The following is a 27,470-nucleotide window of genomic DNA, read 5'->3' on the forward strand; positions in this document are numbered from 1 at the left end:
TTCAGTCTAGTAATGGTGTTTCTAAACCTTCTGTTAAAATTCCCAACTACTTATATATATTCCAATATCTTAAAAAAAAAAAAAAAAGTACTGGAGTCCAGAGGGCTGGCTGGGTGGTTGTGTGAAGAAAGCATCTTGGCTCCAGTGTTGAGCACACACAGGAGCATTTGCCCTGCCATTGTTAGATTTTTGGAGGAGTCGCTTCTGGGGAGAAAGTACAGTCTTCAGAGTTAGGAACTGATTCCTACTAAGTCCGCTGAGTATAGAGGGCCACCTCTGAGACAAGAACGTTGGGCCTTGGAGGTGCTGGCTGCCAAGTGATGCTCTTTTGAGCCTTTTGCTCTTGGGCGCCTGGTTTGAATGGGCTGGAGAAAGGGGTGCGGCTGGACCTGCTCTCGCTCGTTCTTTCTTTTCCCATTCTTTTTTCTCATTTCCTTTTTTTCTCATCCCTCTCAACATCTTTTTTTCCTCTTATCAACCACCCTTTTCTCTCTCCTTCTATCCCTACCTTCCTTTTCTCTTGCTAATTTCTTTTCATCAAGATCCACCCAATGAAAATTAAGTTGTTACATGCAAGACACCGCTTAAGAGATTCAAGCGTTTCTCCTGAGATAATTAAGAGAAGAGACTGTGGAGTTTCAAGGATAATAAGCAAGATGATGTGTGTCATTTGGAGTTTTTGAAGATGGACGTGTGGGGGTAGAACAAACAGAAGAGGAAAAGGACGGGAGAGAGTCTGGGATTTTATGGATGAGACTCTTTCCTCAAGTGGCTCCTTTCCAGAGTTTCTTTATGCTTGTTCTCTGCCCTTTTCTGTTTCACACTTCCTGTTGGCCTACGGTCTTTCTCTTTCCCTCTCTGATTCTTTTAACACAAGCACACACGTACACTGTGGGATGGGGCCCCTCTGTGCTCCGGAAGACCTCATGACCGACTGGTAGTAGCAGCATCAGCGTGTCTGTCTTCCAGAGCTGGGCTCAGGCCGTGAGGCCCCAGAGTGACCGTGGCATGAAGAGGTGGGCCTCCGCGCCCTGCTGCTGGGGGCTCAGGCAGCCGCGGGCGGAGGCTGGTTCTCCTGCCGCCTCTGTCTTCTTGTGAGGGGGGAACCGGAGCATCTGTTTTAGAAAGCATTGGGCTTTTATTGTTTAACCTGAGTCTGATTATCTTTGAGTTCTATAACTTGCTGTCTGTTATTATCAGGTGTTTAACGTGTGTTTTGCTTTGGTTAATTACACTTGCAGTGTTCTGAGGACAAGTATGTGACAAGCGCCTACCAGTGGATGGTTCCCTTTCTGCATCGTTGTGAGAAGCAGTCTCCCGGCGCGGCTAATGCGCTCTTAAAAGAGTATTTAGTAACTTTAGCCAAAGCGGATTTGAAATTTCCCCTGAAGATATTTCAGCATTCCAAGCCTGATGTAAGTAGAAACTTTAACTTCTTAAAAATCTCTGTACTTTTTCCCCTACAAAATCAGGTTTTATTTCTCAATTTTTTAATAATAGGCTTTGCAAGTAATTTCCCTTTAAACAGAAAAAGAAATAGTTGTCATTTTATTCTTTAAAAATGTTTCAGCAGTTGAGTCCAAAAATTTTTGGGAAGTTCATAAGATTATGTTTATCTTATTGATTTACTCCGAAGTCTGTTCACTCTACTATATTATGGAAAAGGCAGTATCAGAAAGACTAATAGTTGTAAGGTATTGAGTTCTTACTAAGGGCAGGTGCTTTACAAGTATTAAATCATTTAATCCTTATAACAATCCACTGAGGTAGATATTTTTATAACATTAATATTAATAGAAAAGGAAAATCGTGATATGGAGTGGCCAGGCAATTGGCCAGGGTCATAGTGAGGAGTGGAACTTGGGTTCAAATATAGATTTTCTAATTTCCTAGCTGTGCTCTTAACCATATGCTTTACCATAACCCCAATAGGAGAAGAAAAGGTTTTTGCCATTGAGGGCCTTCAAAATATTTATTAAAATCTTTAAGATCTCATAAGATCCTGTAATTACTCTTTTAAAAATATTTCTATTACTGATTTATTTATTTATTATTACTGTTTTTAACAGAGGTATTGGCAGTTGAACCCAGTACTTTGTGCATGCTAAGCACGTGCTCCATCACTGAGTTATGCCCACCGCACTCTTGTAATTATTCTTAATGATGCTTCTATGTGCTTAAGACTGATCTATCTATATTTCTATAGGGTTTAAATAGTTGTTCAGATTTGCTGGAGGTAAGTCATTTGTTATGTGCAGCCTACTTTTGCAATGTACGTGACCTCTTAATTTAGCCACAAATCAATGCTGTTTCAAGGGATAGTGGCTCCCTTTTCATTGACTCAAGCAGGTGGTGTAATTACTCGAAGCACTGACTTTGTAGTGAGATTTAAAGTGTTAGGTTGGGGTTCGTGCAGGAGCCATTGAAGGCCCCTCCCAGTCCTAAATTCTAACCGAATGTACTTCTCGTACTGCCTTTGTTAGCAATCTGAAGTCCTCAAAGCTATACGGTTGTGGACCAGAATAATCAAGATAAGAAGGAAAACATTGCTTAGTTAACCTCACACATTCTTTGGTTTCTGAAAGGGTTGTCTGTTGGAAATCTCTCTGTTCGTTGGCTGTTTAGAGTTCTCCATCTTCTCATAAGCAGTTTCCACTTAGTATTCTGAGTTTAAACGTGGCATGGTTTACTGTGAACCGAGGGTGGGTTGCTTATGGCAACCTGTGTGAGAAGCAGGATGGATGGACTATGATTGTTTTATGAGGAAGAAGGAAATGACTTCAGATTCTTTCCAGTAATCTTGTTTGTGATTCTTCTTCCTTACAGAGTCTTGTAAATCCTTTGTATGTAGTCAGCTTTTTGTTGTTTTTACTCGGCAATTTTGCATGTGCCTTTTGAATAAAACATACAGCCATTTGCCTTTGTTGAAATATGTCAACATCTGGGCAGAGAACAACCGTGTTGCTGGGCTCCTCTATTCCAGTCCCACCTATTTCTCTCCGTGTTATCTTTCCGCAGCACAGTTTTGATCATTTCATGATCTATGGAGAATCTCTGGTGGCCTACCATTGCCTGCAGGCCACCAGAGATTCTCCATAGATCATGACATGAAATGGTGGGCTCTCCAGAGTGGCTTGGAAGGTTCTCTGCCATCTGTTTCTAGTCTCTGTCTTCAGCCTCATTCCCCTCCATGAATGCACTAGTCCACTCCCACTAACTCCTCACCTCTTCGCCCTGTCAGGTTCTTTCATGCCTCTTTGTGTTCTTCTAGGCTATTTCATTTGTTTGGGATGGTCAGGCCCCTTTCCTCATTTAACAAATACCTACCCATCCTTCAAGATCCTGCTCTCCAGGAATTTTATGACGTGTTTTTAAAGTCTGGTAAGGGTAGTCATCCTCTGTAGTATTTTTTTCCCCAGTTTTTTTAAAGTTGTTTTTGTATATTTGTGTTTCTGTCTGAATTTTAGTATAGTGTTAAAGTCACTCTATTCAAGAATAGGGGAAATCATTCTGTTTGCTCATATCTTTCTCAGTGTCTTTCAGGAGTGTTTAAAATTTTTCCTCATAGAGGTTTTGCACATTTCTTGTTAATTTATTACAAAGCACTTGATTTTCTCTGTTTATATTACAAATTGAGTTTTCTTTACCCTCATTTCCTCTGTTTATTGTTTGTGTACATGAAAGTTACTGATTTTGTATTCAGCTACTTCTCTGATTTTTTTTGTTGCTTGATTCTCCAGGGTTTTCCAGGTATTCTATCTTGACGTCTATTGTTCTTTTTCTTGTTGTCTAGAAGTACATAATTTTAAGACTTTATTTAAAAAATTATGACTTTCTTACATTTTAGCTTGCTCTGCAATATGGGAGGTAATTTGCTGCCCGTGGTGGGGAAAACTTACTGTCTTCTTAGAAAGTCCTAGGTGGGCTCTCTTACATTAACTTGAGGTAGAGCAAATGTGATGGTTTAATAATGACTGCTGAGTTACAGGCACAGGAATGATGGAAATAAAGAGAAGTGTCTTACACTATATAAACTTAGACATCTTGTAGAGACTCTAATAAGACAACAATGAAAACGGTCTTAAATGTGAGCCTTATGATTCATGTACACAGTAGATTGTATTAAGAAAGGTATGCTGAGTGGCACCGGAAGCAGAGAAAAAGGTTCCTAAGGAGAACAGAGAGGAAACAGGATTCATGTACGAGAGTAGTATGACGATACTGCATCCTGTTGATTCTTATTTTGTAGGTTTTAGAGACTAAGGTTTTAAGACCAAGTGCCTGGAGGAGACATTCCAGGTAGGAGTAGAATAAGACAAGGAGACGTAATCAGACTAATAGCATATTTAGATAAAGGCAAGTAATTCAACTTGAGTGAACTAAAACTTTGAGTGGGAAGGTTCATAGGACCAGGAAAGTGGGTCGGCACCGGGCCACGCAGGAGCCTGAGTGGAAGGCACAAAGATGACTCTTGATCTTTCAAGGTGAAGGTCTGCTGAAGGGTTTGCAACCCAGGGTTTTGAACATACCTGATCAAATGTGGGCTCTGGAACATTTAACTCTCAAGCGACACATTAATGTCTCAGGGAGGAAAAGACAGGAGGCAGGAAGATGGAGGAAAACATCAAGGACTCTGGCTTCATTTTCAGCTGGTTTCACAAGTTGTTCCTTGGCTGAAACTGGTTTCAGTTTTTTCATCTTCTCCAGATGCTCTCTCACCATGTATGAGTTGTTTACTACCCTACTTTTCTCAGTCTCTCGCCCTCCTCTGCACGTGAAGCTCTTCTCCAGGGTGATGAGAGCCTACGCTTAGCTTCAGCTCCAGAGCCAGTCACCCGCGATCCAGTGCTGGCTTGACCGTGACCAGCTCTGGGCCTCGAGCCAGTTGTTTGTCGTCCCGGTGCCTTGATTGTCCCTTTATGTAAAATAAGTGATACCAGTGCTGACCTCACAGTGTTGTTTCGAGGGTTTATGAATTAATGCATGTAAAATGCTTAGAAATAGTATCTGGCACACAATAAGAAAATGGGAAAAGTTAGCTAGTTCCATTAATTTTTTACTAATATTTACTTTTATTGTGCCCTGTCTGTCCCTATTTCACCAGCTTGTCATTTTGCGACCTTGGATAACTAACTCTTTGTCAAGTGCTGTTGTTAAATTAATGATATATTTCTTTTTTTAATACCTTGAAGACATATATGTATATAACTCCTTTAACCCCACTATGTTAGAAAACCTTTCTTCCCTGGTAACCTTGAATGTTTATTTCCGTCCATTTTTTTCTTTTCATCCACCGATGTGATTTTTTTTTTTTTTTTTTTACTAAGAAACTGACTTTTCTTGGCAGCTTCTCTCCATCACTTTCCGATCTGTTTTGTGAGTTTCCACTAAAATGTTGTAGATCTTTATTATGGAAATTAAACGTATTTTGTTGTTGAAAAGGGCTTAAAGAAAATAGTTTCAAACTTCCATTTTAGGTTTTGTGGTGATAATACAAGCATTCTACATGTATTAATTTATTTCATCCTCACAACAATTCTATTAGGAAGATGTTAATATCCCAGTTTTATAGATGAGAAAAACAAGGCTCAAATCTGTTACTTTTGTATCTCAGAAAATACTCTTAAGAATGGGAATCTGTGGCTTGCAAGGTGAAGGTGACCCAGCATAGCACCTTTCTGCATCAGAAATATGGAGTATGTTCTGTGATATCCATGTTATTACATCACAGTGTGACTTCTTTCAAATAAGATGTCAGTGCTGTTTAGTTAAATGACTAATGTATAATGCATACTGAAAAATAGCAGGTTTGAACATCTCTGAATATTAGTTAAGGAATTTTAAATATTTTTTGTGATTGAAACACATAAAATTTGGCTCTAGGGTTAGAAATGTTTTTTAATGACTTTCCTTTTTAATTCACTGTGTTTCTTCTATCTGCTTTATCTTGAATGGGTCATAAATTGAAGATTCTATTTTCAACAGATGCAGAGCTTTTGGGCACAAATTATCTTTTCTAGCTATTCTGTAATTAAAATTCAATTTCATTTAGAATTATTAAAGACCCCAAAAGTCTGAAAGCTAAAGAAAAACCAAGATTTGTTTCTGCAGCTGATTAATTGCACCATTTAATATTCTATTGACAGTAGTACTGGGATATGGAAAAACTGACTGTAAATCCATTGACGTTTAGTACAGCATGCTTTATATTCTCTAGTTGCAGCAAAAAATCATTCCTGATCAGGACCAACTGATGGCAGTAGCACTAGATTGCATCTATAACTGTGAACGAAATGACCAACTCTCTCTTTGCTATGACATCTTAGAATGTCTGCCCCAAAGAGGATACGGGTAAGAACCCACAGTACATTGATTTTATGGTTGTGTCTTTTTACTCTAACAGTTAAAATGAAAATGTTGCTTCCCTGAATGTTCATTGTAGAGACTTTTGGGAATATAAAAAAAATAAAGAAGAGAATGAAATCATCTTGCAAACCTGTTGCCTAGGGGTGAACTTCTGTTTTTCTAACAGTATATGGGAAGTAACTGTAATTTTGTCAACCTTGATAATTAATTATCCATTAAAACACAAAAATGCCACTGCCACCACAAAAAAAAGTAGTTCCTTAAGTGGATAGTTAGTGATACCTCTTTGTGGGAAGTTGTGTTTCTAATTAAGCATTTTTTCACATTTGTGGACTAGTATATTTATTTCTTCTATGAATTGTTTTTGGCCCTTACCTAGAGTAAAACTTTTAAGTAGTAATGTATGAATATACATAACTTAGTTTTTTCTTTCCATTGTATTGAGATATAATTAACATATAACACTGTATAAGTTTAAGGTTTATAACAATGACTTGGCTTATATACATTGTGAAATGATTAGCACAATAAGTTTAGTTAAAAAGCATCGTCACTTACAGATACAAAAAAAAACCCTTGTGTTTTTTCCTTCTGATAAGAACTTTTAGGATTTATTCTCCTAGCAGCTTTCAAATATAACATACATAAGTGTTAACTATAGTCCTCATGTTGTACATTACATCCCAGTACTTATTTATCTTATAACTGGAAGTTTGTGCCTTCTGACCACCTTCATTCAGTTCCTCACCTCCCACTTCTGGTTACCACAAATCTGATCTCTCTGTGATTCTTTTTTTAAGATTCTGCATATAAGTGAAATCACAGAGTGTTTGTCTTTCTCTGTCTGACATATTTCACTTAATAAAGCCCTCAAGGTTCATCCATGTTATCATAAATGGTGAGACTTCCTTCTTATTTATGGCTGAATACTATTCCTGTGTCTGTCTGTGAGTGTGTCTGTGTGAGTTATCAACATTTTCTTTATCCACTTCATCCTTTGATGGACACTTAGATTGAGTCTGTGTCTTGGCTATTATAAATAGTGATGCAGTGAACATGGGGTGCAGATAGCTCTTTGACATAGTGATTTTGTTTTCTTCAGGTATGTCCCCAGAAGTAGAATTGCCGAATCATGTGGTGGTTCTATTTTTAATTTTTTGAGGAATGCATATACAAAATTTTTAACTGGGCTTATGTTTAAATAGAAATTTATGTAACATTCTTTTGGATCATTTAGTTATATGCAAATCAGATTTATATTGTCTCTTTTGAAGTCACACAACAATCATTCCTTTAATCTCTCTTCTAACATGTAGTACATATTATAAATTTGATATTTGGAGAAGTTAGTAAGAGTACATGAAAGAACACTGAATGAACATTTAGTGCACCTGTTTCTAAGCCTTTGTGACTTCTTCTGAGTCACTTAACTTCTCTGGTCATTCGTTTTCTCATTTACAAAATCAGGTATTTAGACAAGAAGTCCTCATGCTCTGTTTTCTCATTTTCTTTGCTCTTTATTTTTCTGCTGTCCCTGTCTTCTTTTCCCCCTCTCTCTCTTCCTTCCAAGGAAATTTTTATTTTTTTTGTGAAATGAATGCTAGAAGTCACTAATTTTGCAACCCAGTGTGAAATCATTTTTTTCATGTAGTCATTAGTGGTACAGAAATCAGGTGAAAAATTGATGGGAAAAGGATAAGGCTGAAATTTTCCCTAGTCAGCATAATATTGTTATATATTAAGTAAAAGGGAAACTTTTTTTTTCTAACTTAGTGAGTTTGGTATTTTAGGTAAAGAGCTACTACTAAAACTTAATTTTAATTCTTTTTTCTTAATCCTTTAGTCATAAAACAGAGGTAACCACAGCCCTGCATGACATGGTAGACCAGCTGGAACACATTCTCAGGTGAGAAAAATGACAATCTGTTGGTTCTATGCTGATTAAGGGGGTCTGCCCAAGAAATGTTACCTTAAATACGCCCAGTAGCCATTTCCAGTTTGACCTCATATTTGTTTGACTATCTTAGGGGGGAGTTTTCTTAATAATGAAGTAATACCAGCTTATTTTAGCAGAGTGCTGCAGCAATAAGGACATGGACTTTGAGGACCAGTAGACCTGTGTTCAAATCTAGGTGTTGTCACTTATTAGCTGAGCCTAGGATTTTCTTATCTATAATATCTAGCTCATGAGATTGTGGAATTAATATTAGATGAAGCATTTAAAGTGCCTTACACATAGTAGGTAAATAAGAAATATTAGTTCCTGCAGCAGTTATTACAATATCAGCAAACAATGTTTGTTATACCCTTAACTTTCCTTTTTTGGGTACAGGACACTTGACTGAATGTCTGGATTATATTGGTAACTCTATCAATATTCTTTACTGTGAAAATGAAACATTAAACTGTCCCTTTGGGAGACTGAAAACTTCTGATTTGCTGTTCAGACAGTCTGATATTGTTTACCAGTATTCTATTTTACATGTTTACGTAATGTACTTTTGTGTAATTTTTAAGCATTTGCATTAAAAATAAAATTTTAGTAATAATAAATTTTGTTCTTCCAATATATAATTACAGAAATTATAGGCAATGACATCACTTGATAGTGGTAATGTGTATAGTGAAGTATAAGATTTGGAATCTACTAATTAGGTGTCTCTCTCTTCCCCCAAGCCTCTCTGAAAAATAAGCATAGTTTGACCAAACTTTAATGGATTAAGTCAATATAGATTCATTTCTTACAAATCTGCGTGGCTACCTTTGTTTCCCTAATAAAGTTAAAAAGAGCTTTGTCAAAGAGAGAGTATGATAAACATCATTTATTTCATAAACATTATTATTTCATAATAAACATCATTTATTTCACTGAATGCTCCTGGGTATAACCATGGGTGTTTTGATAGTCAAATTAAGCTCTTAATACCTCAAGAAAGTGGTAACACCGTGTAGGTTTCTGGATGATACTGAAATCTTTCACTGTTCAGCTTGATTTACTCACCTCTTAAAAGGAAAACTTTTTATTCCTGTTCTACCTCATAGCCATTAATAGTTGGTAAATGTTTCAGTTGTACATATTGTCAGGTGACATGACCCATGAAGCGTATCTTTGTGAAGAGTTACTGAATTCTGTCTGGCTTCTTTTTAAGCCCAGTGGTGGTTAATTCATAAGTGTGAGACAAGGTATATATACAATGCTGATGATTATGGAATGGGATATCTCAAGAAGATTCATATGAGAACAAGAATCTTGTTTGTTTATGGAATGGGTGGATTCTTAAGGGAAATTGAGCCTTATGGTGTTTCTGTGGTTCTCCAACTGTAAAATTCTTTGCTTACTGCTCTTCTAGCAACCTTGCCTGTAACAAAATACTCACTAGGGTTGTTAAAGAGTTAAAGCTGGGTATTGCAATGATAGATTTGGCTTGTTTTGCTGACTTGATGCTTTTATAGTACAGGAAAATTGTAAAAAAGATTTTGAAATAAGGATATACCAGGCTTTTTAAAAAATATATTGACTTTAAAAAATGTATTACCTTATATTGTAGTAAAAGTCAGTAGGGGTAATAAGATTTGATACATAACTATTAGGGTTTTTTTTTTTTTTTGCTGAGAATTAATATAATACATAAAATTGGGTCATTTCATGTGCTACTTTTTTTTTAATACTTAACATCTAAGTGCTACTTATATGTTTAAAATTATTAGAGTTTTTTGTGTGGTAGCAAGACTTCTTTAAAAATTCTTCATTCACTTAACAGTGTGTCAGAGATTTTGGAGAAACATGGACTTGAGAAACCAATTTCATTTGTTAAAAATACTCAGTCTAGCTCAGAAGAGGCACGCAAGCTGATGGTTAGATTGACCAGGCACACCGGTCGGAAGTAAGTAATAAACAAAATTAATTGATAATTGTATATGATTAAAAATAAGTACTGCTCTTTTTTTTTTTAACTTTGGGTTATAGTTGACCAACAATAAATTGCACATATGGAAAGTATAGAAGTATCTGGTAAGTTATGGTATGTGTGTATGCCCATGAAGCCATCACCTCATTCAGGATAATGAACATATCCATCACCCCTAAAAACTCTCTTTTACTCATTTATAATCCCATCCCTCCTTCTGCTTCTCCTCACCACATGCCCAGCCGCTCCTCCGGCTGCCAGTGATTTATTTTCTGTTCCTGTGTACTGCTTTGAATTTCCTAGAATTTTATGTAAATGGAGTCACACAAGTTTGTTTCGCTTCTTTCACTCCGCATGGTTATTTTGTGATTCATCCATGCTGTGTCATGGATCAAAAGTTTATTCCATTTGTTTGCCGACTACTATTCCATTGATGGGTTCGTTTCATTTTGTTTATTCACTTGTTGATGGACATTTGCTTTTGAGTTTTGGCTTTTACAAATATAGGTGCTATAAATAGTCATGTACATTTGAATCTTTGTTGAAAATCAATTTTCCATATAACGGAGGCCTATTTTGGGGTCCTATATCTATTTGTCTGTCTTTCCTTTAATAATCATACTGTATTAATTATAGTAGATTTATATAAGTCTTAAAACTCTCTCCTTGTCTCTCTTTTGACAGTTCACTATAGTTGGTGATTTGTATGCCTTATATTCCCTGAGAAATCATAAGTTTATCTGGGGAAAGTGTTACTGTCACCACGCATCTAATTTGGAACCTCACATATCAGTGGCCTTCTCTCAGTAATTATTAAATGAATAATTTAGAAAGCTTGACAGTGTAAGTCTTAAACTTCCTTTACAACTATAAATGAATGGTCAGTATTTCCCATCACATTGGCTCTCCTCTAGGACCTGCTCTCCAGCTGTTGCTGCTGCATTGCCTGCTGGCTCTCCATTGAATCCCTCAGATACTTCTGCAGTCCTTGAAGTTAATTTCTGCTTGTGACTTTCTACTTACTATGACTGTATCAGAGAATATGGCCTCTTTTTTCAAAGTAGCCAACTTGAAATGAATCTTAATTATTTCATATACACTACCATGGCTTGGCCTTCAGCACCTTTAGAATATTCTTATGCATATTCTAAATGGTGACAGATTTCATTGAATCTGTCACAAATCAGGTTTTACCACCTTGAGTGCAAGACTGTTTTTCCCAGGAAAATCCACCTCCATTCCAAAGCTGTAACTAATACTTCATGTTCGTATTCAAGTATTTCTCTGATAATTTGCAAACCTCTTGTATAGTGCCTCCAAGTTCTACTTTTGGTTCTTATTTACTGAATATATTCTGAAAAGGCCACTGGAAATAATGTCTTATAATTTATTTTAATTAGAATCTGTACTTACAGCTAACCATGTGTGAGAAAACATTAATACCATCTGTCCCAGTGTTGCTGGCTTCCAGAACAGCTGGGCTGGGAGAACTTGAATTTAGCTAGACAATGCCCAGGTCTAATTTTATGAAGCTGGTGCAAGATGAACACTCATTTCGTCAAACATTTTGCTGCTTACCTGCCTGCGATTCAAATTTGACAGAGCCCTTCAGGTCTTTGAAGCCCACCCAAGGAGTTCGCATGGTCTAACTAGTGGAGACATATCAGGGATTATCCTGGACGACTTGCAAATATGTCAGTTTGTTTTGTATGTTCGTATGCTGGGGGAAAAATGTGTTCTCTTAAGCTTTTTTTGCATATGGAACAGAAATAATTGCCCATCTTGCATAACAAATATAAAATGCTGTAAGCAAATGAAACATATGGTTATTAGAAATTTTAGGTGAAAAAATTCCTGAAGACTAGAGTTTTTACAGGAATGATCCCCCAATACATACTTTTTCCATAGCAATGCTGTTAAACACAGTCTATTTGCCCTTAATGCGTAAGAAAGAAAAAGATGTATGGAGAAGAGACATCCAGTTGGTATTTGACACACACAAAACAGAACAAAACCTACCCTTTTCAAACAATGAGATTCATGATTATGTAGAACTTCAAGACTAGAAAATAAACATGTGATGGTTCCAAACTTCACATATATATTCAAGAAAGATGAACTTTGGAGAGAGGTAGAGAGGATTACAGCATTTTCTCCCTCCTGCTAGACAATATTTAGTGATTATGTGTGTGACTACAGGAAAACAAACAAAATCTGTTTGTAACTTTCAGATTCATTCCTTCACTTTTATAGAATACTGTTTTATACCAGAAAAATATGAGGAGTGTCTTTTCATACATTCTAGTTTAAATTAATCCTCACAATATACAAAAAGGGAATCTAAAGTTAAAGGAAATTAAGAAATTTATTCAAATCCATACAGGTAATTGAGCTTGTTTTTATACTTAGGAAAAATCTTGCTTCAGTGCCTGTATTTTATCAAAGTTAATCTCATCCATTCTTTACCACTCTCTCAAATGGGCTCTAAGTGAGAAAACTGAAATTCAGGCTTATTAAATCCTCACAATCCCACAGCTGATACGTGACTGTCTGTGACATTGTTGACAAAACCCTTTCCCCTGCTGCAGGAGACCCCGACCCATTAATTCTCTAACTCTGTAACTCTGGATACTGACATGAAATGGTATTTGATTGTGGGCCTCACTGCTTGATCCCTGATTGGTAAATTGCTTCTGACCTGAAAGAACTGTAAATGAGCTAGAAAACCTGATAGACGCTTTGTACTTGGGGTTTTCCTGTGTGTGGTCACTGCCATGTCCTTGAGGGGACCCTGAAAGCCATGCCTGTGAAATTGTTACAGAAGATACTGGCTTTTGTGGGGCATGGCGCTTCTTCCTAAGCCAGATAGGAACGGCAGCTACCCTGCAGGGATCTCTGTTGTTGCCCCTGGACTGTCACCTGGGCGGAAGAGAACCCCTGCAGCGCTCCGTCTGATGCTGGATGCCCTGTGGACCCCTGCAAGGGCTCCCACTGAGAGCAACTATCGAGGCTGCCCTGGGGGCGAGCTGCTGTGACTTCCGCCCTCACTCAGCCAGGTGTGGCATCTGGTTGCCTTCTGGGTCTGCATGTGTGGTTGAGGTTAAGAAGATGCCCTGATGGTGACTGCAGAGCGATGAAGATGGGATCTGAAGCGGATTATCCTGTCTCCAGGTGCTTTTTCTGCTGTGTCACAGCTGCTTTATCTAACCGTGCTTCATTTTACCTGAGAAACTCACAGCTTGTTTCCCTTTTGTTACTGTTGAATGCTATTCCATTGCGTCTAGGCAGCCTAGGACAGAGCAGCTCTGGAGCATCTCTGGCGTTGATGCGTCGCTGCCCAGCCTTTCCCTCCATCTTTAATCAAAGTGTTTTCCTGGAGATTCAAATGAGATGCATTCCTATTGACCATTTGGGAGCCGTGTTGGCGTACAGAATGGTGGCACTGATTTTTTTGCTTTTGGCCAATTGAAGAGAGAAGTTTCATGAATTACTTTCTTTTTTCTTTTCTCTTTTGTTTTCCCCAGGCAGCCTCCTGTCGGTGAGTCTCACTGGAGAATGTTGCTGCAAGACATGTTAACTATGCAGCAGAATGTTTACACGTGTCTAGATGCTGACGCTTGCTATGAGGTAACTCTCCGTATGTAAATTATTTCCTTTTAATTTAGAAATTTTGGTCGTTACAGTTTGTTTATTGGACACAAAGATGATGACTTTAAGCTTCACTCTAAGTAACAGTACTGAGTTATCGAATAATAGCTGGTAATTGAGTAGTGCTTTACAGTTGGAGCGCTTTCATACCTAACTTCCTATCTTCTCTCTCTGTCCATTTCAACACCATCTATTTAGATTTATTTAGTGGGTTAATTCTCAGCTGGAAAACTCCAAATCGTACTTGACTCTTTCTAATCTGTCCTGTCTTCATCTCATAAATTACAGTATTGTCCACACTTGTCTCCCTACTTCCATATCTCTTTCTTTCTTAAGCTGACAGAGTATTCTTCTGAAACAGACCTTTTCGTGACACTTCCCCTTTTAAAATGCACTGCTTCTTCCATATCTACAGTCAGAAACTATCCATCCTTCTTAGCATGACGTTGAAAGCCACAGCAGATTGCAGCTACCCTGTGCATTCTCCACCCTGTGCTTCTGTGGTGCCAGGTCTGCCTTGAGTCCCTCCACTGACGATGCTGTTTCCTGTTTCTGTGACTTTGTGCACATTCCCTTTGCCTGGAATATGTTACTCTTTTTTAATTTGAAAATTGCTGATAATTTTTAGGATTCAGCTCACTCATTATGCCCTCTAGGATGCCTTCATTTGTCCTTTTATATAACCTGTCTTTATTATAGCCTTGCTTTCAAATGCAGTGACTTGTCTGTTTCTATGTGTGTTTCTTCCCCGTGGTCATGAGCTCCTAGGTAGGCATCACCATACCATGCGTATTAGAGTGTCTGGAACACAAAGGATACTTAAGAATGGTCAGTCTACTAGGAGTGTAACCCAGGGGGATTTAATCCTTACTTTGGAAGGTATGTGTGTTACCACCAAATCATTCATGGTTTGTGTGGAAAAAATGATTCAGCTAACCCATTTTTAATGAGATACGGTTTTAAAGAGGACTCCCATTTGATAAGCCAGATAAGCCAGACCAAAATTACATAGACGCTTTCTTGTGTTGCTCTGCTCTGACATTGCAAAGCACAACCCCTGATAAAATGAGAGTTATAAAATGGGTCTCTGTGAAACTGATTGGTATTTTAATTCAAGCTGATTTTAACAAAAGAGCACTAATACAGGCTTTTGAGAAATGAATGATTTTATATTTGAACTTCAAGTTTTTAAATGCTTGATGTGTGTAAAGTTTATTTTGATGATTACAATCTCAGACCACGTACAACTGCCAGTAACTTACCCTTTGAAAACCTGAAATTCAGTTACAGGAGAAAATAATCTATATGCACTGGGGTCCAAAATCTTACTGTCATCAGTATGCCTGAAATCGTGTTTTAAAGTAGGAGTAGCATTATTTCCTGGTATTTCCTGATGCTGATTTAAAAATTGACACTAAGTATATTACACTTGAACTGGCTCCTGTGTAATCTGTCGTAACAACTCGATGTGCTGCATTGTTCGTGTTACATTTTAGCACCTTGGTACCAGGCTTTGATATTTTAATGACTTTGGCCTATTTGTCTCTCTCCTTTGAGAAAACGTTTGAAATCATATTAGAACAGTCTTGAAACAGTTCTAGAAGAAGATAATGTAGATTTGGCAAACTTAAACATTTTAAAATGTTTTAGTGCCATTTCAGTCATGCTGTATTGTCTTACTGACTTGTGGCTGCCGTATTAGGTTTTGCTGTCCTTGGAAAACAGTTTGAAATCTCATTGGCACAATTTTGATAAAGTTGAAGACTTCTGTGTAGCCTGTAGGGCAGAAATCTATATTGTTTATTTTAGCAAAATTTTAAAATATTGGAGTGACTGAATTATTTTGACTCTTTATGGCTTACTAAACCCAAAGAATAGAGGAAGTGTTATATCTAAGTCATTTTGGTCACTTGGAGGAAACTGTTTTCACCTGTCAGTCTAAGTGATTAAGGTTACTTATTGACAATTTGCTTTCTGTCACAATATGTATCTTATAGTGAATACTTTGTAGATATCAGTAATTTTATCCTTATCAGTCATTTTAGTAAAGGCCTGTCTAAAAATCCCTTCTCCAGAAGCCTAGAAACAAATGAAAATAAGGAGGTCCTAGGAAAGTTGGGTAGTTTTCTTAATTACAAGGAGACTTTTACTTCTCTGTGAAATCTTTTCATCTCTTGCTTTTGTTTCTATGCTAAGCTTATCTCACAGTGGCCTGATAGGAAAGAGCATCCTTGGGGAAGTTCTTTTACTAATTACATACTGACGTCATTAGTATGGGTTTAAAGGGATCTCTTTATGACTTTCTGGAGTAAGTAAGTAATCTCAGTTGTAGAATAAATTTTATGTTCTTTGATCTATTAGTTGCTTTATAGAGTAATAGGACATTTGCATGAATACCTGTCATCAGTGGCTTTTGTTTTATTTAAATAGGTTTTAATTTGCTGGTTGGGAAAAAAAACTGTTATGGTATATTGTAATTTTAATGACTAAGTTTAACATTTGTAGCTTGGGTGTTTAGTTTGTGAGAACGACTTCATGTGCTTTAAGTAGTCATTATGTGTACCATATTCAAAGATTTTCTTTTGAAAAATTGAAATGTTATAAATAGGTTAATCAGAGTGGGCCCTGTTGAGTTTGGGACAGTATGTCTAATGGATCTCATTTTTAATGAGAATAAACTTTATTTTCTCAAGTATTCTTTGTAACTTGTTAAGGTATTATGTTTAGCATTGGTTTGTTCAGTTAAATTATTTCTTCTCCCTAAAAGACGGATTTTTTTTATTGAGTTTTTTTTTTATTCACAATATTATGCGACCTCTACCTATAGGATGGATGTATTTTAATTTATTTCACTTGGATATCAGAGCCTCCATTGTGCTGAGAACCGAATCCTCCCTCAGTAAGCACTAATTCCAGTTTCTCTTTCCCCAGATATTTACAGAAAGCCTTCTGTGTTCCAGTCGCCTTGAAAATATCCACCTGGCTGGGCAGATGATGCACAGCAGTGCTTGTTCAATAAACCCACCAGCTAGCGGAGCCCAAAAAGGAAAAACCCAGTATAGGGTCAGTTATGAGAAAAGTATCGACTTGGTTTTGGCTGCCAGCAGAGAGTACTTCAATTCTTCTACCAGCCTCTCAGACAGCTGCATGGGCCTGGCCAGGTAGAACAAGTCTGTATTCTTCCATGAGAGGGAGAGGGGAGTCAGAACACACAACCTCCACGGTTGGCTTTATTCTCTACTCTACAGAATACGCTATCGCAAGTACAGATTGACTCTGCTGGGTGAGGGACAGTTACTTACTGCTTGACTATAGAAAGAAACCTTAATTACATCATGAATCTTCATTAACTTTCTTGTGACCCTTTTTGTCTAGCCTGCTTTCCCACAGTCACTCTAGCTGATTATCTGTAACGTTGTACTTTTCTCCTATTGGAAGAGATTCATGTGATAGCCTGCAAATTCAGGTTCTGGAAAATTTCAGCACATTAAGCGACGTCTGTATCCTTTCCACGGCTTCCACTCTGCGTAGGGACGGGAGTCCTGATTCATTACACGATGAAGCTCAAAAGTCCTCCAGGTGGAAATTTCTGGACCATGAATTCTGCTCCTCTCCTGGCCCGTGTACAGGAAATTTGGTGTTCCTCTTTTTACTGTTGATTCTTAGGAGCTTTTTTGCATAAGGGACGTTTGCCCTGTGGTTTAACTGTGTTGCCAAGTTTTTATTATATACGATCTATCTTATTTTTCCCCTCAAATGGACTGGTAGTTGTTTTAACTCTAGCAAAACTTAAGGTAACTTTTTTCCCCCAGTGATATCTTACCACAGAAAGAATCATGTTTTCTCAAACGATGTTATTGAACTTGACAAAGTTGTTTAAAATAGTTAGTACTTTTCTTCCTTCTCTCCCAAGGGATAGTATTTCTATTTCAGATGATGAAAATATCAAATAGAATAGCCTTAGAAACTGGGAGCTATATTTGACCTAAATCTTTTTGACAGGTGTTCCCAGAGATCATTTTTAAAACTATACTTACAGTATTTCCCTTTCATTCCATTCCTTTTTCTCCCACAGTGATTCACCTTAATTTAAAAAATGTCATATGTGTGTAACATGGAACCAAACGGTGACCGTTGAGCCCAGGTGTATTTAATTGTTCACAGTTTTATTGAATTAGAAAATACCCCATCCATTCTTACTGATTAAATTATTATTTGTTAACTAGTTTTTTTTTAATTGAGGAAGCAATACACCCACAAGATAAAATGTTCAAAAATACAGAAGGATAGATGTTGACAATGTCTCTCTCCTCATTCTAGTTGCCCCTTTTCCCTTAGCTGTTTTTAAAATCATCCTTCCAGACTCTTATTAAATGTTACCCTCTTCTTTCTTAAATCACAGATAAATCCTTACTACTTGTACAACATCTTTTCTATATCTTGTTTTATTCACTTACAGTTGAAGGTTTTTCCACATGAGTACATATAGGTTTGTTTTATTCTTTTTTGATGATTTGACTTTTATAGAATTTATTTAATTAGTTCCTGATTGAGTCTGTTTTCTTTCATTTTGAAAAGACGGTGGTAGTGAACATCCATAATTAAGTCTGGGCATATGAGAGCCTGTCTGTAGTATAAATTCCTAGAACTGGAATTTCTGGGTTCAAAGGCAAGGACAGTTAGAATTTTGGTAGATGCCACAAGTAGGTTATATACTGTTCATACTTGAACCAATAGTAGTATATGTTAGTGCCCATCTGATGTAAATTCTAAAATTTTGCAAGAGCAAGCTAGGCCTGTGTCTGTAACTCAGTCATGTAGGTGGGTGATGGGGCCTGGATATCCTCATCTGATGGTCCATGAGTAGCATTTGTTAGGTCTTCATGGCCTGATCCTGTGTTTTCTAGTCTCATGCCCCATTGTTACACTCTACATGCACCTGGCAGAAAAATAAGATTGTCGTAACTTAAAATATTTATTAAAGTACATTTTCTCTGAATTTAAAAAAATTTGCTTTAAATACTCTGTAGGTATCACAAATTCTTACATCATCAGATCACTTTCTCCTGTGTTTATCTCAGTAATGTGTCACCAACTGCTTTTTTAATCAGAAAAATCTTGCGCAGTTTCTTAGGTGATTCTTTTTCCCTCTGAGAGCACAATTGTGACCGAATGAAGGTATTTCTGTTTTCCTTAGAGAACTAACAGGACATTATCTGCATTCCATCTATTTTTTGTTTTATTATTTGTAAGATGATTATTATCTTTGGAGTCAACAGTAAAGAGAGCATGAAACAGAGTTTCCGTACCTTGCTTTGTGCTGCGATACCATTGCGTACTCTCACTGTAACCCTGAGCAAATCACTTCACCTCTCTGAGCTTCAGGTTTTTTCTTTTTTGGCTTCCTGAAAAAGCCGATGGTGGTATTTGCCTGTCTCAGGCTTGCTGTGAGGATTAAACAAGATATCAGAAAGCCTCTAGCATATTACCTGCAATGTAGTAGGTTTTTGAGAAATATGTGTTGGATCTCATGTTATTGAATATGGAAAGGCAACTTAGCTAAACATATTTTTAAAAAAGGCAAAGTAACGTATTTTTTCTCCAGGTGCTGCTTACAGCTGATAACAGACAGGCCCGCTGCTGTTGAAGAAGAGCTCGATCTTATCCAAGCCCTGGGGTGTCTTGAAGAATTTGGTGTGAAGATTCTCCCTTTGCAAGGTGAGTTTTCTACTTAAGGTGTCACATGCCCTAACTTATTTTGCATCCGTTTACTATTGTTCCTTTTTAGGTTTTTAAACCAAAGAGTACTTTTGGTCATATAATCCATTAGCAACGGGTCCCATCCTCTGTCCCATTTCCCAATATTGGTAACAGCAGTGAGGCTGTTGGATAAAAATAAAAGTAGAAATAGGGGATTACGGATGAACATTTCAGGTTTACATCAGTTTTGAATTGCAATTTATTTGTTTCAGTTGCATAGATATAGAAGTAGCTGTAACTGATAATGTTTCTTTCTTTTTATGCTTAACTGTGTAATATTCCTTAATTTAATCTATATATATATTTTTTAACAAGAGGGAATGACAGGAAGTTGTTGTTGAGAGTTAAATTGCTAGCAGTATCTTAACATTGCTCATGTCCTTTTACCTAAAGGTAGAAAGTTAGGCTAGTCCCACCCCAAACAAGCGTGCCGTGTTACCCGGTCACTTGTCCTTTTGTACTTTGTGCGGAGAGGGCCCTGTGCATCTCCTGGTGTCCAGATCCTTGCCTGATAAGTGGGTGGAAGGTTTTCTGTTGCTTCAAACCCTTGACCTCAGTGCCTCAAATGAAGTAGGCAGCTAGGTTATCAGAGGCATGCCTGGCTGGTTCCCATGCAATCTCTTATGTTTAGTCTTAACGCTGGACATATTTGGAATTGAGGGTGGGGGAAGTATAGCTGAGTTTCTTCCATCTCTCTCGTTTTTAATAAATTTTTACCAGAATTGCCTCTCTCTCTCTCTCTTTTTTTTAAAAACTTCTAGTTCCTTCGGACAATGGCAGCCTGATACAGGTTCCTTGGTGTCTTTGTCTTCGGTGGTGCTTTGAATCAAATGGATCTTAGGGAAGATGAGCCAGTAGAGACAGTCTCATGTTTTCATGTGGATTTCCATTGCAGTTTTACTAAAAATTAAACTTCTGTTTGTCACGCAAGTTTATTAGACTTGTAATAGGTAGTATTACTATTACCTTGAATATCACTTTTTGAAAATAATTTGTATGCGATTATAAATACCCTGCAGCATCTTAAACAAGTACATTCAAGGTGATTGGTAAATCACCAGTAAATTTTATTCAGTTGCACTGTGCATGTAATTTTTGAGCTAAAACCTTCTTAAAACTGTGAGGACTCATTAGAGTTACTGATTTATTCTCAGATACCTTAAATCATTAACTATGTCCCCTGAGACACATATTTTTAATTGAAGTTTTCAGACCTGAGAGAGTCTAGAGAACTATGAAACTTTTGTCTGTCTTATATCACTTTTTAGGTCCAGCAATTATAGCTTCAAGTCTTATTTTAGCTAGTTATTTATCCAAGCAGATTGAGATAGTACAAAACATAGTTTCCCAAATGCTATTGAATTTTGAAAATTACATTGTGCTCTGATTATTCTGTGGTGCTCAATTAGCAGTATTTGCAGATCAGTGGATGGGTTTCAGTATCTGCAGCCGGTCTTGAGAAAGATTTTACTTTCATGTCTTGACAGCTTTTCAGCTTGATATATTGATTTGGAGTTTTCCTGTTAGAATGTCTGTCAGAAAACCTTGTGGATGTGGGGGCGGAATATTCCTTTTGTATACTGTTGGTTGTGTTTATGCCAGATATAATTCAGGTTTATGCTACTTTTGTATCCATCAGTAATATCAGCCAAAAAAGTAACTTGGTATTCAAAGATTTATGGTCCAGGTATTTTTGTTGCAGTCAGCGTACAATAGTTCATTTTGTCACTTTGCTTTTTTTTTTTTTTTTTTTGAAGCCTTCTTTGCCCCCACTCCAGGAATTGCTGTTTCTCATCAGGTGAAGGCTAGTGGTACCGGATATGTTATCGTTCATGAGTTAAATGAAAACAGGATCAGAAATATCATAAAAATGGCTCCATGTGTAAGAGTCTCCTGTGATGAGTTTCCATGTGTACACGTGTGTGCTCTCCCCTATAACTGGGGCGTTTGTGTGTGTGTAAATTATTCTTACTATTCAAATGAGCCGATTGAGGATATTCCAGTTGTCTCCCGTATTCTTCCTACAATAGGGTAAGTCAGGTTTCCAGCCTGGAGCACATTTTGCCACTTGTTGCCGGGTGGCTGGACACGTGTCTTAACCTTTCTTTGTGTTTAACTTTTCTCATTTACAAGAAGGGCATAGTTAGAAGCATCTCATAGACTTTCTTACAAAGGTGAAGTCATATGTTTGCAGTGCCTGGGGTACTGTAAGAGCGCTACGAGCATCAGCGGCATTTCGGCTGTTTTCAGACTTGGGGGTCCTCGTACGGATGTAGACTTAGAGTGGTCTTACGTGCTTTCTCATTCTCATTTCATTTCATTTCTCATTCATGCCCGTATGTCACGTCTGAGTTTAAATTCTGATTCAGCACTTTGAGCTGTGCTCTGTTGTAATTTAACGTCTTTGAACTTTACCTTCCTTGGGTGGAGATAATAATGAAATAGTCCTTAGTCCTGAAAGTTAAAGCTTGAAACACTGAGAATCCTTACACTGCAGGGGCCAATACTTAAGCATTTCTGTGCCTATATTAGTAATAATAATAATAATAATTGAGTGATTGTTATGTTCTGAATATGCTTTTCATGTGTTTATTAACTCTCTTAAATAGCCTACGAGATAATGACTGTTACTGTTTTCGTTCTCCAGATCAAAGTTGAGTAGCTTGCTTACAGTCCCACAGCTAGTTAGAGGTGAAGCTAGAATTCAAACCTAGGTAGTCTGGCTCAAGAACTGCATTTGTAACAGTGGACAGTGCTCTACTGATGAAGAGGCGTGAAAGTAAAAGTTTCTTTGAGAAGGAGACTGGCCTGTGTTCTAACTCATCAGTTAAGTGGACTGGCCCAGGCATATTATCTCCTTCCTCACCTACGTGGTCTAATTTGTGCTTCAACATCGCGAGTAACAATAAATATTGTGCGCCTCTGATGCCATTACTGAGTGGCTGAAATTGATACTTTACATCTGTGGTTTGCTGGACACGTGCTGTCCCCGCCTTCTAACGTGATGAGACTGCTTGGCATGTGGGTAGCTGGTCAATAAATGCTTCTTATGTCTTAGATGGGTGTGTCTGTGTGGGTGTGTTTGTTTTATAGAAGTTTTTAAAAAATATTTGTGAGATCCAGAGGGAATTGAGCGACCCTCAGTTATTAAAAGATTCATACATGCATTTTCTTTTCATGTTTATTCATTTCATTTTGAAAAGGAATTTTAGGAGTCAGAGACCTCTTCCCTTCATGGGAAGATAACATCTACAGCTTGAATTTATTTACATAAGATACCACATTTTGAAATACAATTTAGCATGTTCTATTGTAAGGAGTAAAAGGGAACGACTGAGTGGTTGTCCAGAGGCTTAAGGGAGAGATAAAGTAAAAGCTTGTTTTAACATGGCAGTTACATTCTGTTAGAATCCTACTCCCCCAATATATTTAATGAACTTGAAGTGTTAGTGGTATACTGTACTTAGGGCAACAAGCAGACAAAGAACCAAACTTGAGTGTTCCATTAAAAGGAAGTGAGAAAATGATGGTCCATAGCTATATGTGTTTTCAGTTTTCCACCTTAATTTTATTGAGCTAGAAAGAGTGGTAACAGGAAGGAAATCACTTATTAGAGAGTCATTAAACCTAGAGTTTGTCTAAGAAGAATACAAGAGCTCATCAAACAAGGCCACTGAAGCGTCTATGAAAACCCAGGTTTTTACGTATATAGAGCGACAGTAATATCTATGACAGGTATTGTTTTGAAAATCAAATTAGAAATATGTAGAAAGTACCTTTCTTATAGTTACTGAATCTGAAATATTGAAGTAGTGATACACATCTTAAAATATATCCTAGGAGGAAAGCACAAAATAGCAGATGTAGAGGGAAAAAAACAATTTTTTGATTGAGAAAAGTTATGGAAAAACTTGAAGTGTATTGTATCAGTTAGTTTTTGTTAGACTGTTCTGTAGTCAGAAAAGAAAAAAACCCTCAGAGATCTCAGTGCGATATGAGAAGTTTAAACGTGGCGTTCTGTCAGCAGAGGGAAGAGATGAGGAATCCGAGATGATTCTTAAGCTTTTGCTCAGAAGGGGCTTGTCACTTCCACTCACACTTCATTGCCCGTAGAAGTGCCATTGCCAAGCCCGAAGTTAGTGAGGTGGGTATTTGGGATATGAATAATTGCAGTGTATACTGAGAACAATAATACAGTCTTCAGAAGCTGTGCTTGGATGTAGCTGTTGGCTGTCATGATTGTGAAGTAACTGAAGGCTACGTCTACCTTTGACTTCATAGTAAAGGCCACAGCGGGAGTGCTGTACCTGGAGCTGCGTAAATAGACATCTTAAAATAGCCCAATACACGCTAAAGCATTTAGGGCAAAAAGACACAATACTTGCAACTTACTCTTGAATGGTTCAAAAAAATAGATGTGTGTAGATACATATATTTATGAATATACATGCGTGTGTAGCAGGAGGGAGGAAGGGCATGCATGATTGCAAGTGTGAATGGAGAAATTATTAACAGTTGGTTAATCTTGGCAAAAACTGTAGAGGAGTTCTTTGGACCATTCTTGTGAACTTTCTGTAAGTTTGAAATTTAATCATAATAAAAACTTACCCCGCCCCCTAAAAAAAGCCCATTCCAAATAAAAACTGCCCCCTTTCTCCTTCATGTCCCCAACCCCTGAGCCCCCTCCCACCTACCCAGAAGTAGTTTGGGGAGAACACAGGATGTATGCAATGTAGCCATGGATTTAGGAATGGATAAAGGAATGGGGGTGTGGAAAACATTTAAGGAGCTGGATCTAATTCAGGTCCCATCACTTGCAGTGACTTTGGCCTAAGTACTTAAACTTCTGCACCTCAGTTTCTTCCCCTGAGGATGACAGTACCTGCCTTTTCGGGTTCTGCCCTGTTGGGTTAACTCACGTAAAGCGCATACAACAGCGCCTGGGATACAGGTCATACTCTTCCAGTGTCAGCTGCTGTCATGATAATTGTTGCATTTATTGGGTCCCAGCTTCCCAGGTAGTGACGTGTTTCTCAAAGATTGACACCTCTATCATAAATAGATACCACTCCTTTCTAGTATATACATAAAACTCTTTAACTCGAGGCATTTTTTTTTCCCCTTTGTGTGCTTAACTACTCCATAGTGTGAGTTGGTGTGATCAGACGTACTTTATTTTCCTGACATGTAGCTTAGGTGGGAAGATGGGGACTGCTTTTGGAGAGAGGCTAATAAATTGGACTAGTGAGGACTCCTGCCCTCCAGAACGAGGTGACGTGGTGGAGGTGGACAGTGGATATTTGGAACGTGGAATGGATTTCAGGGGGTTAAGGTAAGGTGGGAGGACTGGTGTAGCAGGAAGTGGGTGAGGTTTTAGAGCTTTCCCTAATCTGACTTGGAACTTGAAAAGATGACACTTCTCCTAGCTTCAGAATCTCAGTTCATTTGCTGTGTTTCAGAGGTTTGGTGATAAAAGAAAAGATCCATGTTGTACATCATTTATGCAGAAGCAACAATAACTTTACTTTTTTTTTTAAAATTGTGTCTTTTACTTAATTATTATTGACCTAGAGGTTAACATAGTTTTATTTTGTTTGAGTGCCTTAAATCAGGAAGGTCACGATGCCCTGGGCTCTGTCCGTGGCCACAGGTCTTCAGTATGTCTTTCTCTTGCAGTGCGATTGTGCTCTGATCGGATCGGCCTCATCAAGGAGTGTATTTCCCAGTCCCCCACGTGCTACAGACAGTCTGCCAAGCTTCTGGGCCTTGCTGAGTTGCTGAGGGTCTCAGGTACGTTTTGGACGCTAAACTGCAGAGTAAGGGATCTGTGTTATTCTTGACATCCTAGGAAAACATTGGAATATACGCTTATACGCATCAGGAGAGCTGCTTTTGGGCAGGATTTATCTTTTCTAGAAAGATGGGAATGTTATAAAAATGTGTACCTGTATTGAGCTGCTCGGACCTTCTGTTCTTTAAATGAGGACAGGCTAATTTGGGGTGCCACGAAGTGGTTGTGAGATCAGAAACAGTCGTCAGGGTTACAATTTATAACCAGAAAACTTAATGTAGAGCAAACCAGCCCTACCGGTTCACCTTCAGTGTCCAAATTTGGTGTAATATTTTTGAACCTAAACCATTTCTTAGAAAAATGTGTGCATTTACTATTTGATCGGGTTTTCGCATGTATTAGCTTACTTCATCTTCTGTTAAATGGTGGTGATGATGTGTCCTTTCCATTTTACAAGGGAAATTGAAGGTCTGAGAAGTTGAGTGTCCTGCTCAGCAGAGTTAAACAGCAGACTGTGACTTTCCGGGCAGGTCTCTCTGACTCCGCATTTCATGTTTCACGCTGTTCTGCTCACCAGCCCTTTATACTTTTCTTTTGTATTTTTGGCTCATCCTCTGTGCATCCCACCTGATGGACATCTTCAAGCGTGTCCTTATCTTCTTAAACAGATTTTAAATGTGCAGCTTAAGATTTTCAAATGGATCTAGCACAATATTGTGACGTTTACCGTCCCATTTCAACTAAAAGAGTAAACACTAACCCCCTGCTGACTTGAAACACTAGTTATCTGTACTAGACACGTTTGTCTGTTTGCTGAGCGGATCTTCTTTTGGGACACCATCCCTCTCCCAGCCCATGTGACCCCACTGGACTTGCCAATCAAGATGCTTTGCCACGGTGGTTGACCACAGTATTCTGTCCACCAGCCAATTCAGGGATGACAGTGTGACTTAAGCAGAACCAGTCAGAATTTTTCCTGCTAGTTGATATTTGAACACAGGAAGACAGAGCCTCTTTCTTTCCAAATGAAAGTCATAAGGGTACAACCTTGGCGATTCTGGCAGTCACTTTCCTGATCAGTTTTCTGAAAATAAACTCATTTGAGAGAGAGAAGGAAAATTCCCCAATAATATCTTACATGTTTCTGGATCTAATCCTGCTTAAAGATACTTCTATCCCCAGAATTTTTTCTTTTTTTACTTAAGTTGAAATTAATTCCATTTTTAGCTTAAAAAAGGTAAAGAGGATTATTTGTTTATATTTAGAACTTTTAAATGTATATATTTAGCATAACTAGTGGAAATGTTTATTAATATTTTAAAATCTCAATATACAGAACTCTTCCTAAGGTCTGTAGTCTTAGTAGATTTTAGTGTATAGTTGTCCTTTTCTAGCCTATCTGAAAGCATACTATTAGCATCTTTACCTCTGGACTTGCAGCAGCCTTGGAAGGATGCTGACACTGACTGGTCCATCAGGCGTGTCTTGGATGGCTGGGGAGAAGTAGGTTGTGGGGTCAGAAGACTGCTTCAGTCTTGACTGTCCCATTAATTTGCTAAATGATGTCAAACAGGAATGACACCCCCTTGCTTCACCTGCCAGGTTATAAGAGACCTAAATGAGTTAATGCTCTAAAAGCACTGTGTAAACTTTGAAGCACTCTGAGCATCAGGGAAGAATTTCGTAAGGATCCAGTGCATAGACACTGATGAAGCAGTCAGGGATGCTGCCTGCATTTTCCAGGTACCTGCCGACTAGGCTTAATTTCCATTTTTGTCCTTGCGACTTTGACATAGAAGTAGGAATATCAGTGATCCTGGCAAACCGGTATTTTTAACGGAATGAACGTTCTTCTTCAGTCTGCAGAGCACATAGAACACACGGTGTTCGACCTCTTTTCTTCATTGCAGCTGTTTTAGTTCTAGTATTTGGAACCATTTCAACTTGGCCACCTCGATTTCAGACTTCCATGTGGAATCTATATTACGCCTTCAGCA

The 27,470-nt window shown here is 37.9% G+C and overlaps 1 protein-coding gene across 2 annotated transcripts in view; it reads left to right on the plus strand.

Annotated features, from left to right (window-relative positions):
• NBAS (NBAS subunit of NRZ tethering complex) overlaps positions 1 to 27,470 on the plus strand; it is a 277,368-nt gene that overhangs the window by 113,114 nt on the left and 136,784 nt on the right. For both annotated transcript variants that reach the window (XM_031466598.2, XM_031466600.2), the window contains 8 exons: positions 1,242 to 1,415; positions 6,218 to 6,351; positions 8,210 to 8,272; positions 10,128 to 10,250; positions 13,799 to 13,901; positions 16,854 to 17,083; positions 19,528 to 19,640; positions 25,359 to 25,472. In XM_031466598.2, coding sequence (XP_031322458.2) covers positions 1,242 to 1,415; positions 6,218 to 6,351; positions 8,210 to 8,272; positions 10,128 to 10,250; positions 13,799 to 13,901; positions 16,854 to 17,083; positions 19,528 to 19,640; positions 25,359 to 25,472 — 1,054 coding nt within the window. The remainder of the gene's footprint in view (positions 1 to 1,241; positions 1,416 to 6,217; positions 6,352 to 8,209; positions 8,273 to 10,127; positions 10,251 to 13,798; positions 13,902 to 16,853; positions 17,084 to 19,527; positions 19,641 to 25,358; positions 25,473 to 27,470) is intronic.

This window comes from Camelus dromedarius, chromosome 15, assembly GCF_036321535.1.
Source record: "Camelus dromedarius isolate mCamDro1 chromosome 15, mCamDro1.pat, whole genome shotgun sequence".
Taxonomy (NCBI): domain Eukaryota; kingdom Metazoa; phylum Chordata; class Mammalia; order Artiodactyla; family Camelidae; genus Camelus; species Camelus dromedarius.